A 14,388-nucleotide genomic window follows, 5' to 3' on the forward strand; every position below is an offset into this window, starting at 1 on the left:
ATTTTAAAATCCTGATATGTAAAATGCCTTAGGAATCACTCAATTTGTTTTATCTTTTACAGACACAGAACTGGAGGTACAAAGAGTGGCTGCCGTTTGCACAGCCACCCACAAATAATGCCCGAGGTAAAACTGGGACTTGGGTTGACAACTTGGGTTCAGTATTCTTTGGCTGGGTTAAACTATTTTAAATTATCATTTTCCTAATTAGAAATTCTTTGTACATTTCTATACTGTACTTTAACTTTTTTTTCCCCAAAGCTTCCCCCCGGCAAAGACTAGAATCTATGATCCACATTCACATATATCCATTTTTTCTTCAGGGTAATTACTCTTTCTATGATTCTGAAAACTGAAAGCCACAGAATTGCTCTACAGTTTTAATAGTTTTCTGTATTTCTCTCTTCTTTCTTCATTGCTGAGAGAAGTTCTACATGAGGTGGAGCTACTATTACATGTCCCTGTTGTAAACGTGGTAGCAACTGATTTGCTTTATTGTTCTGGAATTTCCTTCGCTCAGCCCAGTTTCAAAGATGATTTTGAACTAGTTCAGTCTACACATGTAACAGATACCAAGCATGTGCCAAACATCTTAATAGCTACTTGATAAACAGTTACTGCCCTCAAGGAGCTAATGTAGACCATTAGAGAAACAAAGACACAAATAGATAAGTTGATTTAAGGTGATAAGTAATAGCCTAGGGTGGATAACACATTATTTGTGTCCTTTTTTATATGTATGTTACACTTCAGTTAAAATTTAAAAAGGTACGTAAGGTAGATACTGGGACCTCCCACAGCAAACATGCAAGCCATTTATTTTGACCTGGAGACTGACTGATTTTTCTGATTATATTTTTCATTTAGTAAGACAAACAAATTTCTATATAATATTTTATTGGTTCCATAATGCTTTCACATATAGGGTCTCCACCAAAATGTTACAGAGTAGGAATACTTATCTCAATTTTACTGATGAGAAACTCAGCTCAGGAATGTTATATAAGTTGCCTGATGTCACACAGCCAGTAGGTAGCGGGGACAGAGCTTGAAATCTGATCAATGTTTTAAAAAACATTTTCTCATTTTTAAGTTGAGAAAACTGCAAAGCAGTAACTAAGTCAAGATCAAAAGTGGCTGGGGAAAAGCTGTTTTGATCTCCTGATTTCTTGTCCAGTGCAAATTCTACTCCCTCCCCATCTCCCACAATGGTATTACATTTTCTCCAGCAACAAATGACATCGTCAGTTTACTCTGTAGAGTTGATTTAAGACACAGCTCAACCTAATCCATGAAAACATTTGAAGATCAAAACTAATCTTTGGACTTTTTAAATCTTTTTTGGACTTTAAAATCTTTTTAAATAGATTATTAATCAAGCACTGTAAGTGCCAAGTGTTGAAGCTATAATATCTGATATAAACAACCAAGCTACATAATCATGACCTGGAGATTTAGAAGAAGCTTTTTGGAGTAGATGATACCTATATTAAAGTCTTCAGGATGTTTCAAGCTAAAGAGGTAAAGGGGAATAAATAAAAAGGAGAAAGGGAGAAAAGAGAGGCAGGAGAAGACAACCTGAGCAAAGCACAAAGGGATGGAGTATACAGATATTCCAAGCATATGTGTAGCACCAGAGGGTTAACCATAAGACAGAATATCCAGAGAATGAGGCTGGAAATGTATCTAAAAGCTGGTCTTGAAAGTCATTCTAAGGAGCTTGGTGATTCAGAACTACTGAAAGGTTTTAAAACAGGCAATGACATGATCAGATATGAGGTGTGACTTTAAATTGTTTATCCGGAAGTGGCAGTATAGAGGATTTACTTATAATGGGGGGTGGGGGTGGGTATCATTGGGAGGAAACCAATTAATAGACCACTACAGTAACCTGTCCAAAGTAAGATACGGATTTCAGTTAGAGCACAGCTATCAGGGTAGACTGGGCATGTGTTCGATCGTGCCTGACTCTGCAACCTCCTGGAATGTAGCCCACCAGGCTCCTCTGTCCATGGCATTTTCCAGGCAGAAATATTAGGATAGAGAAGATGAACTTTAGAATTATTGAGGAGGCAAATGTGGAAATGAGTAAACCATTTTAGTGAGTGGGTAAAAAGAAGCATATCTAAAATGAGACAGCAAATGAACTCAAGTTGCAAGATAACTCTGATTCACTGCCAGTCTTGAGGGCCACTAGACGAAAAATTCCTAAGGCCACAAGTTTAGCAGGAAAAACAACCTGAATGATTTGTGACCTGTACCATGGGAATGGGGCAGGAGGTGGGGAAGAGAAGAAACTGTGCTGTGCATTTACTAACCCTGTTTAAGGGTGACTCCCAACTTCTGACCAGGGTGATTTGAGAATGTTGGCACTAAGAACTATGACTAGGCACATGGGGGAAGGTATATTTTTAGGTCAGGAGAAAATGATGAATCTAGTTTTAATCATGTTGGTTTTGAGGTACCTGTGAAACATACAAGAGACATTAAGTAAAATATTGACTGCTTGAGCTTACAACTCAAGAGAGATCATATCCAAGGGTGTGGACTGGAGAGTCAGTAGATGAGACAGCTGAAGAGGTTTCCCATGAGAACATATATATAGACAGAAAAGAGGGGAAACCAGAATGGAAGCTTCAGGAACACCAAGGTTAAAGGGCAAGTCAGGACACCCACAAAGGAGACATAAAAGTAAAAGGTGAACCCAGAGAGCATAGTGTCATGGACACCAGAGAAGGAAGAACTCAAGAAAAATGGATGGGTCTGGGAGGGATCAATACTATCAAAAACAGCAGAGTGGTCTATTAAAATAGAGACTAAAAAACATTCTATAAAAGCTTCCATAGGTTATTGGTGGGAAACAAGCTAGATTGAAGTGTGTTGAGGGCATGTCAACACTCAGTATAGACTACTCTTTCAGGAAGTTTAAATGGGAAGATGAACGATAAGGCAATGAAATAGAAAGATGCAAATGGGCCAGAAGAACCAGAGAGGCAGAAGGCCAGTGTCCAGGTGCTCAGGGCTTTATTGGCCTATATATCAAAAGAGACGATGGCAAAAGTCTTCCTACTGGCCCTCTTTAAGAATCCATTAGAAATACTTTCAGTTGAGGTCTAGGCTTACAGAAAGCAGATACATGGGTACATGGCCTTGGTTAGGGAATGAGCTGGTCAGAACCATGCAATCCTGCTGCACTTTCTTGTTGCAAGTTTGAGCTACTACTCTCACTGACAGTTGCCTTCTATTCAGCCTTGTAAATGACTACTAATTACAGGACAGAAAATGTTGGCTCTACATTTTACAATAATTGCAATCTTTCACTGTGGTAACAATGAAGAAAAAGTACTGTGAATGCTAAATTTTCATCTGCCATCATAAATTACTGCCTTGCATACAGAGAGATTTCAAGAAAAATATGGGACTTGAAAAATACGGCCCACCTCTAACAAACAAATGTTGAAAAAGGAGAGTGAAAATTTGAACCAAGAATAAGCAGTTGAACGTTTGCTTAAGGCAAAATGTAAAAGGCATCTTGTGAAAGACGGGGGGCTATGAGTCATCAAGACTAATCTACAACTATTCTATTAATAATTGGCATTAATACCACAGGAATTTCAGCACTGTATTTGAAGTACAATTGTTTTGAAGAAACATGTGTAGCAACAAATGAGAATCAATTACTCAGAGTAGAGCAAAACGAAGCCTTTGGGAACAAGACAGGAATAAAGGATCAGAAGCTGGAAAAATCCAGTAACCATATTTGAAATTAGATTAGTTGATTAGTTTCAGAAATCTAAACCACTATTAAGTAAATAATAATAGATTTGAGATAGTGAGTCAAAACATGACCTTGACAAAAGATTCTTTTGGATAAAGGAAATACTTCATTCTTTACATGCAAATTACACAAGCAATAAAAATACTCTTACATTCTGAGAAGAGCCTTATAAAAGGGCCGTGTGAAGAAGGCATCCAACAAATACTGGTGAATTAGTGCAAGACCAAGGATCCTACCACTGAACCGGAACCTGTGAAGGAAAAGCAGGAGATGGTTTACATGGAGCAGTTGGAGCAGTTTCTAAATGTTTCTGTTTCCTCTCAAGAATGCCTTCCAGTTCTAACCACCTAAGATTTTCTAAGATGAACTGCCTTCCAGGTTCATGAGAATTTGTATGCACTGTAGGCTGTGTCTTCATTAGTTGATTTTCATATCTACTTATAGAAGAAATCTGTTTCAATCTGATATTCAGAGAGATATTGCAGCACCTTCTCCCCATGTCAATGATGTCCAGCATGTAGCACTCTACATGGCCAACATGAACTCCCTGTTAGCATGACAGTGAAATTTCCTTAAATCACTTGTAAGAAATGTTGACAGAATGAGACCAGTAACGGTGGGGAAAATGTCCCCTTGTAGTTTGCGTGCATGAATATCAGCGGGATTTCTCTAGTGCAAACCTAGCAGCAATTCCCTTTTGAGGAAAAGCCCAGTCTTGGAGTGAGAAAGTTCCTAGTTCTATTCTCTCTCAAACCCCTCTCTTAACAGTAACCGTCACCATCCACGAATTCTGCATGTGTACATTTGAGGGAGTTTCCACATGGGACATTCTGTTCTCTAAAATTTCAGTGCTCAATTCTATTCTGAATCACTTCGGAAACTTTATTAGATATATGTCATGACTGGATTTGCTGAGATGAACATATATTTTCTTTTTCAAAAATATTCAAGTTTCTAGCCTTTTGAAAGCCTGACGCCTTCTGAAAGTGTAAATGCACACTGAGGTTCATAGTGTCCAACTATAATTCTAGTGGTAGGCAACCATCTTAAGATGAATGTCCAGCAGCTCTGTTTTTCTTTATTTCCACTTAGCTTAGCATAACTGCAATAGCTACTCTTAGGAGGACTTCTAACTGTAGTTAACCGGAAGTTAATTTGAAGAATAAGTCCTAAACCTTAATGCCCTCCACCCACCAATATTAACCTCATGACTCAAAGAAATTTTTTCCATGATTCCTATTCACGTTCTTTTTTTTGTTACTATAGTGAAAATGAACAGAAACAAGCAAACAGGTTATATAGATACTTCAAGTCTGTAAATGCAGACACGTAAAAAATGTCACAGAGTGCAATTTGAGGTTTTAAGAATAAATAATTCCCAGATGGGAATCCTATACCAGCTTTACTTGATTTTGTGTGAAAAATTAGGAGCGGGCAATTCCTGGCTACAAACTTGAAATAGTGACTGGGATAAGTGGCCACTGCTGTGACCCCACACTCCTGCTTGCCTGCCAGGATTCTCTTCCACCATCAGTTCCTCTAAGCCACTCTGTCTTCCTGTCTTCCCTCCCATTAGAAAACCAACAGGCCCAGCTGCTCTGCCCCTCCCTACATGTTAGCCACTTCCCCAAGGACTGTTCTAGAAACTGCCTGTCCTTTGGGTCAGGATTTTGCCCTACTCACCCCCACCAGTCCCCTGTCACAGCTCAGAGTCACCCAAAGCTTCAGACAAGGATTTAGGGTCTTGCTAAGAGCCTAACATCATCTGCAACGTTCTCTCAGGAAAAAACCTTTTGGATTCTCCCCAACTCACTTAAAATTGGTCTTACAGAACATAATCTATTCCTAGACTGGAAAGTGCCTGTATGTTAAATTTGATAATGCAAACAAGAGTCAAATGAGATATTTAACTGAAAATATGATTTTCTCAAAAAAACAAAAAAAAACAAAAAAAAAACCTTTTTTTTTTTTTAAGTTTAGGTGCTTATAAAAACTAATATCACAGAAAATCAGCTAAAGAAAAATGGGGAGAAAAATACTTACCATTCATGGTGATTGTCTACAAAGGCAGACATGGGACTTATTTGTACTGTGTATGTGTCATTGGCTGAATATTCAAATAAGCCATAATATGGGTTAAAGAGTTCTCTGGATACCAGGAAGAAAAACTCTCTGGAAGGTCCACTGTAATCCAGCCTTTAAAAAATTCACAAAAAGAGCAGTCATTATTTTTTTTCTGTTTATTACTCACATTTAACACAGTGCTCAACTTTCTGTAAAACAGGAAGTATAATTATCAAGTTTGGTGGTGGTGGTTTAGTCATTAAATCATGTTGCAAAAGGTAAAATAACTTAAGTGCCCAGAGCCAGGCCATGCGGAGAGAGATTGCAGTGGGAATGCCTTATTTAAGCAGGTTAAACCTAAGGGCATCAGTTACATACATCCATGGGAACATGGAGTCCTCATGTTTTTCCAAAACACTTTTAAATGGGGGCAAAAAGAGACTTTAGTGAATTGGTGAGAGGATATTACAGATATAAGGCCTCCTAGGGAGATCAGAGGCAAAAGATGGAATGATAGGGTTCAGATGAAAATTCTAAATTATAAAACACCAAGGAAAATTATAGACAAGAAAAGTGAGGGTGTCTAAAGCTTCCTTGGGAAGGTAGTTGAGAAGAGGTTGAAATTCTAGCACCTGAACAACAGTGTAAATTCCATCTTACTTACAAAAAGACATGAGGGTCAAAGCAAAATCTGAAAATGATTGTACGAGGTTTGAGGACTGACAAGTGGCAAACAATGCTGAGAACAAAAAATGCACCAAAGAGGAGCATGTAATAAAGCAATTTGATATGCTCAATTTAAAATGAAAAATGTAAAGTACATCTATCTACCCTATGGTAAAAAGTTGACATAAGGGTTCAAAGACAGGAAGGAATTCTGAGGGGGGAATGAAAGCAATGGATAAGTTGGGGTGGTGGGATTTAATAAGACTTCCTTTGTTCACTCTATTTTTTTCCCTCTATGGAATTTCCTTCAATGGCCACTTCTGTATTTTTTTATGACAAAGAAAAAATTCCATATGTGTGGTATGGAATTGAGTGATAGAGAAAAGGATTTTATTATAGGTAGAAGAGGGAGCTGGAATAATAGTAAGGAAAATTAAAAGGCCTTTATATATCTTAGTTGAAAGTTTAATAGAATTTTCTTAAAACAGACATCAGCTATCCACATACTAAGTTCTTAATTTTTGCCATATCTGAATATATATGCACTACTATTTACTTACTATTTCCAGCTTTACTTGCTTTTCCAATGTAGCCTTGTCTTAACACAGTATTTTGAAATTGTGATGTGTTAGCTTTATTTCTTTTCTAATACACATGAAAACAAACACATAAATATTAACAAAAAATATGAGTCTATGTAATAGGCCAAGGCAGCTTCTTGTGGTTTCTTTCCACTGTCCTAGTTCTGGTCTCTGACACCACCAAGAACAAGTAGATTACTTGTTCCACTTGAACATTCTTCACACATTTAGAGGCTTTCCTTCAACAAATATATGAGTGCCTATTAGGTTTTGGGCATTAATTTAGATGCTAAAGATGCAAAGTTTTATTTTTACGTCATTTTCGACAAGATTCTAAGTTCAGCAGTGTCTATATTCCTGGTCCCTGTCCCCTCCTCACTCATGAACAACCTCCTCTCATGGCAGGGCAGGGAATTCCCCTGTCATGTTGGTCCTCTGCTCTGAACACTCTCCAGGTGTCAAAGTCTGACCTAAGGGGTGTGTCTCTACTGATCACAATACTCAAGGTGTGGTCTTGTCAGCAAAAACTTAGGGCTCTTGACCTCTCTTCTTGGACACTTTTCTCCACTACTGCAGCTTAATGTCACCCTGCCTTGTGGGCAGTCCCTTTACTTTGTTGACTCATCACAAGCTCGTCATCAGCTCAAACCTTTCACCTATGTTACTTTAAACTAGGACTCTCCCACCCTGTCTGCACGTCACTCTATCTTTGTAAAACCTAAGCACTAGACACTAATATCAATACTTGCCATACTAAATTTCACTTTGTGAGAGTGAGTCCATGATTCTAGTCTACCTAGATCCCTGTGGATGCAAAACTTCTCTCCAAATTTCCTACTGATGATGAATTACATCAGCAGACCCCTGTGTCTTTGCAGAAACAGAGAATACCAATCAAAAGTATCTTAGTGGTCATTTTGTCCATCCCCTCACCTCACTGAGGAGATGACTGGCGCTGAAGGAAATCACTGACTTGTATCAAACGAAAGCTGCAGTGGAGGATCCAGGCCTTGACACAGGTTTCCTGACCCCGTGTGTGATGTTCATTACTCTTTACAGTCCACTCTTCAATATATTTAAAACGTTCATAAGGACTAAATACAACATTGCTTATAGAGGAGAGGTCGGAAAACTGTGACTTGCAGGCCAAGTCTGGTCCAGGCCCTCACGTTGTAAAAAAAGTTTTATTGGAACATAGCCATGCTCATTGGTTTATGTGTTGTCTGGGGCTGTTATGATGGCAAAGTGAGTAGGTACAAAAGGGAATGGCCTGAAAAGCTGAAGATACTTACTATATGGCTCTTTACGGAAAAAGTTTGCCAACCTCTGTTACAGAAGAAAGTAGGAGGAAAATGTTACTTTATTAAAAAGCCTAGCTTACTCTAAATCCTCTTCTTTAGTGAAGATCATTTCAAGAAAAGGTAAAATCACAACAATGTCCTAGAGTATATGAAATCTTCAGGAGTGGTCACAGCTACTAAGCAGGAAGCCAGGAGCCCTGGCCTGGAGGCAATGTATCTAGGTCTAGGAGGAATGTATCTTCCTCAACTGGTCAGGCTTTTCTCTGCTCTTTTTTTTTTTTAACTCCAGCAGCACTGATAGAGTTACTCTAAAGTGAAGACATTTTTAAAGTTTGATTTGATTATAATCTGAACTTTAGAACCACATATCTGAGAGCAGGTTGTTGATTACAAATTACATACGCCTACCTAATTCAATAAGACGTGTCCCAGCAGGATACCTTATGCATGTGCTTCCTGTAATGTCTTAGCAACCTCTTCCATATAAATAGTTAATATGACTCATATCACAGGGATCATTTGTTACATTCCTGTTTTGCCAGTTAGGTTGGTTCCACAGCTAAAGACTTGGCACGGAAATACAGAAACTCTGGACAACGGGTGTGTAGCCACACAACAGCTGCATCTGAGGGCATTTTGGAATAAGCACAGATGTCTTTAGGGTGGCAATGTCTTTTTGAGCCCCATGAAATGCTGATAAGGCATTTTAAACACCATCACGTTGCTGGGCTGACACCGCCCGAGTTGTTAGTGGCATCCAATATTTCTTAAATAATTTTATTCTCTGGTTCTTTATGTTCAACTAAAGATTGCCAAAAACAAAGTATCCCAAAGGAAGCAGACTATAAAATGAAAGAAGACAGTGGCATTGGGCAGTCTGACTGCCATTTCCTACACGTTTTCTGGAAGACAGAAAGGTTTTCTTTCTTACAAGCTGGTTCAGGCACACATGGTCTACATACCTTCTGATTCCTCTTATGTTTGTACCAGCAAGGCATTAGTTCTTGAGCCACTAAAGAAGTGATAGGTGAGTAGGGAATTTTGTGAGCAATTAATATGACAAAGTTTTACCTGGAGATACCAAGCCAAAGCCTGGAAATAGAAGCACCTTTCTTCAGCATGGTTTGGGTCAGTTAGGTTATCCTGCAAATATCTCTCTTTAGACAAAAACAAGCAACACCTTAGTTTCACTTGAAGCTTTACAAATATTTGAGGAAACATTGGTCAAGGCCAGTACCCGAAACAACTTCTAGACCAGTCAGATGTAAGAGCTGCTGGTTATTTTATAAGTAGGGACTCAAAAAAACCTTTCAGATCTCATCCCCCGCTAGTTTCTTGCATTTGCCTAAGTAGAAATATCATAGGAAGAGCTCACCTGTACTTAAATCCCCAAACTAAAACTGTTTGCACACATCCCCTCCCTAGTCCAAGTATGGCTTTGCAAGACGGATGACTGATGTCATATAGAAGGCACCTTACATATAATGAACTCATTCTTTCTTAAAGAAAGGTGCCTTTTATAGAGTTGGCCATGGAGGACAAAAAACAGGCAATCACAGTGTAAACATCCTCTCTTGATCCAGGCCATTATTTCCTTACTTGTTGTGGGTACTAAGAAGTGAATGTGAACCTGAAACTAACGCACTATTATAAATCAACTCTACTTCAATAAAAAGAAAAAGACATGAATGGCCCAGGATGTCCTATGTGAACACAATAGTCTACATAGCTAACTTCTGACACCAACAAGCTTTAGTTGCTAAAACTTTTAATTCAGAAGAAAATAATACACTGAAGAATATGCAGTACTTGTAGTTCCCCTCTTAAAGAAGCAATGTCTAGGCAGACAGCAGCCCAAGAGGCAAGCGGACCATGCAATTTCCCACCACACTCAGTCCAGACGACCCAGTTTCCAAATCATTCCTCCACTGCTGTTTTCTCCTACTCCCCACTTTGCAAGAGCAGATAACCAAATTAAGCTGGGTGGAAATTTAAATGACTAGAACAAAATCTCCAGCTCTGACCAAATTAAATCACAGTGTTTGCTTAGAAATTGTCCGTATTTCATAAAAAGCCAAGCATAACATGACATTAATTTAGTGAGATATACTAATCACTCGTCAACTAGCATAACTACATAAAAAGGCTCTAGAATTATTTTTGCATTTTTAATTGAATACAGGTATCTCTAATATTCTGGGGTTAATTCTACCTCACATGGAATTTGTAGCTGACCTATACATTTATGACTATGACACTTCTCATCAATTTCTCTTGACTCAGCTCTTCCATTTCAGGAAAAGTCTATATATCATGTGTCAAGACCTACACAAAGAAACATCTTAGAGCAGAACTGAAGTCTCTGAGTGACTCTGCTAATTCACACTTTTTTGGAGAGTAGGCAGACACATTATTCTGAAAAGATAAATCCTTTCTCTTTATGCCCTCACTAATCTATTGTAAATAAAGACCCTGATCATGACAGGTAGAAAATACTATCAGTGAGATGGTATCAATAGAAATTGCAAGATATTATTCCCTCATAGATAACAAGGTTGACTTTAGCAACATAAAATAATACTCTATACATACCAATACCTCTACTAATTTGGACTTTCCACAGAATTAATTCTCTCTATAGACTTACTACTCTACTGACCTCAAATGCAAAAGGAAGCATACACATACCAAAATTACCCTGGCGGCCCCCACCACGCAGCAACAAAATAAGAAAAGTTGTTCAGGGAAAGAGTTTCTAAATCTCCCTAAATCTTGTCTCTATGCTTTCTTTTAATAAGTGATCTTTTTAGAATAGTTTTTGATTTATAGAAAGGTTACAAAGACGGTAGGGAGAATTCTCATACACCTCACACCAGGACTTAGCTGCTTCTGGTTTTTGATGACCTTGACAGCTTTAAGGGGCACTGGTAAGGTAATCTGGTAGAATATCCCTCAGTTTGGATTTATCTGATATTTTTCTCCTGATTAGACTGGTGTTACATGTTTTGGGGAGGAAGACAATAAAGGTAGTGTCATTCTCATCACATCATACCAAGGATATATACTATCAACAGGATATATCATTTTTTTATTTTAGCCTTGATCACCTGCCTGTGTGTTTGTAAGGCTTCTCCACTGTAGGCTTACTTCTTTCCCACCCCTTTTCAGAGGGTACTGTATGGAAGCAAGTCACTATGTGCAACTCATAAGGAGCACTGAATTATGCAGAAAATTATTTGGAAATCTTCTGCAGAGGAGATTTGTCTATTCTCCTTCATTTAATTATTCAATTGTATATTTATATCAATATATATTTATCTTATACTTCAGGGTTCTAATCCAATACTACTTTATTTTGTTGCTCAAATTATTCCAGCTTTGACCTCTGGGAGTTCTTTCAGATGGTTCTCGTGTCCCTTTGACATCACTGTGAATTGTTTTGAGTTTCCCTATACTTTCTGGTACAAGATACTTCAGACACTGTCTTGTATAATTCCTGCCCCAGTCCGAGAATCATCCATGTCTACAAAGAGCCCTAGTCCCCTTTACTAAAGAACAATATTAAAAGCCAACATCTACACACTAGTTGTATATTCTTGTTTAATACCTATTACTAGAGCTAAACATGAAAAACCTCCAAAATAACACATTTTGAGGACATTAAAATTAATGAAGGAAAAGGGACAGAAAATTTTCAGCTCCATTCTAGAATTCCACAGAAAAACCTAGGTAGCTTTTCTCTTTGGGTACTTATTAGAAACCAGAAAGAAATATTATGATCTTTAATTTTAATGTAATAAGATGGCAAAGGCTAAAATAACTTCTTAATTTTATGTTGTTTTGAGGTTAATCTTGCAAAACATATGATGTGTTCCTAATGACTTCATAGCAAAATAAATTTGATATCTAATAATACATATGTATGATACTGACATGATAAAGCATGAGATCAGAAATAACCTGGCCCTATTCCAGCCTCAATAAGCCTTATGCAGAGATTGTCCCTGAGGGCCAAGGTCACACCTCAAAATATCTTCCATCTTATTTTCCTCCTGGGGTTACAAGAAGAAGACAGGTAACGGAGGCAGAAAACATTTGGACATTAGTAGCAATTAAATAAAGAGGTTTCAACCCCCACTCTGTCTGGGCCTCCTCCTAGGAACGGATGTCAGTCCAGATCATGGGGAGACAGCTTTAAGATGATAAAGCATGATAAGCATCTGTTCTATTCAAACCTAAGTAACAGCGCTTCCAAAGACTCATGACTACATCTCTGAGATCTCAACAAACTGTGGTCTAACAATTATGGAAGACAGCTGGAGCTCTGAGGGAGGAAAAGTATTCTCATCCAAACTAGGCTGGTTATGTAAGGAAATATTTGGAATCCCATGCATACCTGTGATTAGACTAAAAACATTTGCCTTCATTTTCAACTGTGCACCTGCATCTTTAAGGCAACTAACAAAAGCCAGAAGTCCACTAAGGCTCATCGGCAACAAAAGGCTCAAGACTCAGGCAAGCTTCTCAGACTTTCTCACATTATATTGTTTTTCCCATCTATTATTTTAATCTAGGCACAACTGGGAGACACTACATTTAGCAAGATAAATTATCAGTCACTAGCTGAAATAGTGAAAAGGCCCATGGGTAGGAAAAAATTCAGATAGATTACAGTTTAAGAAGTGAAGTGAAAATGTTAGTAGCGTAGTCGTGTCCTGCTCTGCAATCCCATGGACTGTAGCAATTCAGACCCCTCTGTCCATGGAATTCTCCAGGCAAGAATACTGGAGTGGGTTGTCATTCTCTTCTCCAGGGGATTTTCCCAACCCAGGGATTGAACCGGGGTCTCCCACCTTACAGGCAGATTCTTTACCGTCTGAGCCACCAAGGAAGCCCAGAGTTCGGGAGTTTTGCCTAAATCCCAATATTGGTCTAAGAATCCTATATGGAAGACAAGAGGCCTAATTTTGAATTTTAATTTTGCTATTATCTAGTTCGACTAGCACATGAAAATTATTTTATACTTTGACAGCTCCATTTCATCAACCAAACACCACATGGCTGAATTTGTTGAATATTATTAAGATTCCATAATCTACTTTATTCCTGGGCAAGACTGAGCGTGTAGCCTTAGAATGATCCAAATCAATAGGAGTTAAGCAGTTAAAGAGAAGACAACTGGAATTCCAGCAATCATGTGATATTTTTAAAATTCACTCTAGTGATGTCTACAAAGAAGATGCTAAGACTCCAAACTTAAACCTGAAATGAGGAAAGAGGAATGACTCTAGGAGAGATGAGAGCTGCCATCCTCTGAAGAGTCAGAAAACCACCAGCATGCCTATTTGAATGGAATAAACACTGTGTAGGAGTCTTCATTGCATTCATTTCCTAACTTCATCTCCACGAGCACACTCATGGAAGAGTCATAGAAGGCTGGACTCTCTTTATGGTAGGTAGTTATTTTGGTAGGTGTGCCAAAGAAAGAGAAAAAGTGGGGACAGAAAAATAAGAACTAAGGCCTAAAAGTTACTGCTGGGGAAGTGTCCAGGTAGAATAGGAGGATTTTTTTCCCTTCTTTTTCTTTTTGTGTCTCTCTCTTTTTAATCGAAGTACAGTTGACATACAATATCAGTGTCAGATGTACAACATAGTGATTCCACATTTTTATACACTGATAACCACCAGACCACCATGAGTCTAGTTGCCATCTCATCAGCATGGAAAGCTATTACACTATTACTGACAATATTCCTTGCTATATATTACATCCTGTGACTTATTTATTTTAAAACTGCAAGTCTGCACTTCTTAATACCCTTTGTCTATTTCATCCATTCCCCCATCCTCACATCCCCTCCCCTCTAGCAAACACTGGTTTCTAACTCGTGATTCTAAAACTGAACTTTTTTGACAGGTGAAGTATGATTTACTTTGCATTCCAGTGCACATAACAAGATTATAGATGTTAAAATGCAATTTCTTGCTTTTTCTCTCA

General features: G+C 38.2%; 1 protein-coding gene and 1 long non-coding RNA gene across 5 annotated transcripts in view; one reads left to right on the forward strand and one right to left on the reverse strand.

The window, feature by feature from the left end:
* HECW2 (HECT, C2 and WW domain containing E3 ubiquitin protein ligase 2) overlaps positions 1–14,388 on the reverse strand; it is a 434,970-nt gene that overhangs the window by 31,880 nt on the left and 388,702 nt on the right. For all 4 annotated transcript variants that reach the window (XM_006078135.4, XM_044936746.2, XM_025277874.3 and 1 more), the window contains 2 exons: positions 5,822–5,974; positions 3,930–4,028 (listed from right to left, as the gene is read on the reverse strand). In XM_006078135.4, coding sequence (XP_006078197.3) covers positions 3,930–4,028; positions 5,822–5,974 — 252 coding nt within the window. The remainder of the gene's footprint in view (positions 1–3,929; positions 4,029–5,821; positions 5,975–14,388) is intronic.
* LOC123331755 lies at positions 63–13,768 on the forward strand. The gene is made up of 2 exons (XR_006548517.1): positions 63–126; positions 13,613–13,768. It is a non-coding gene; the product is annotated as an uncharacterized LOC123331755 (long non-coding RNA).

Source organism: Bubalus bubalis, chromosome 2 (genome assembly GCF_019923935.1).
Source record: "Bubalus bubalis isolate 160015118507 breed Murrah chromosome 2, NDDB_SH_1, whole genome shotgun sequence".
NCBI lineage: Eukaryota > Metazoa > Chordata > Mammalia > Artiodactyla > Bovidae > Bubalus > Bubalus bubalis.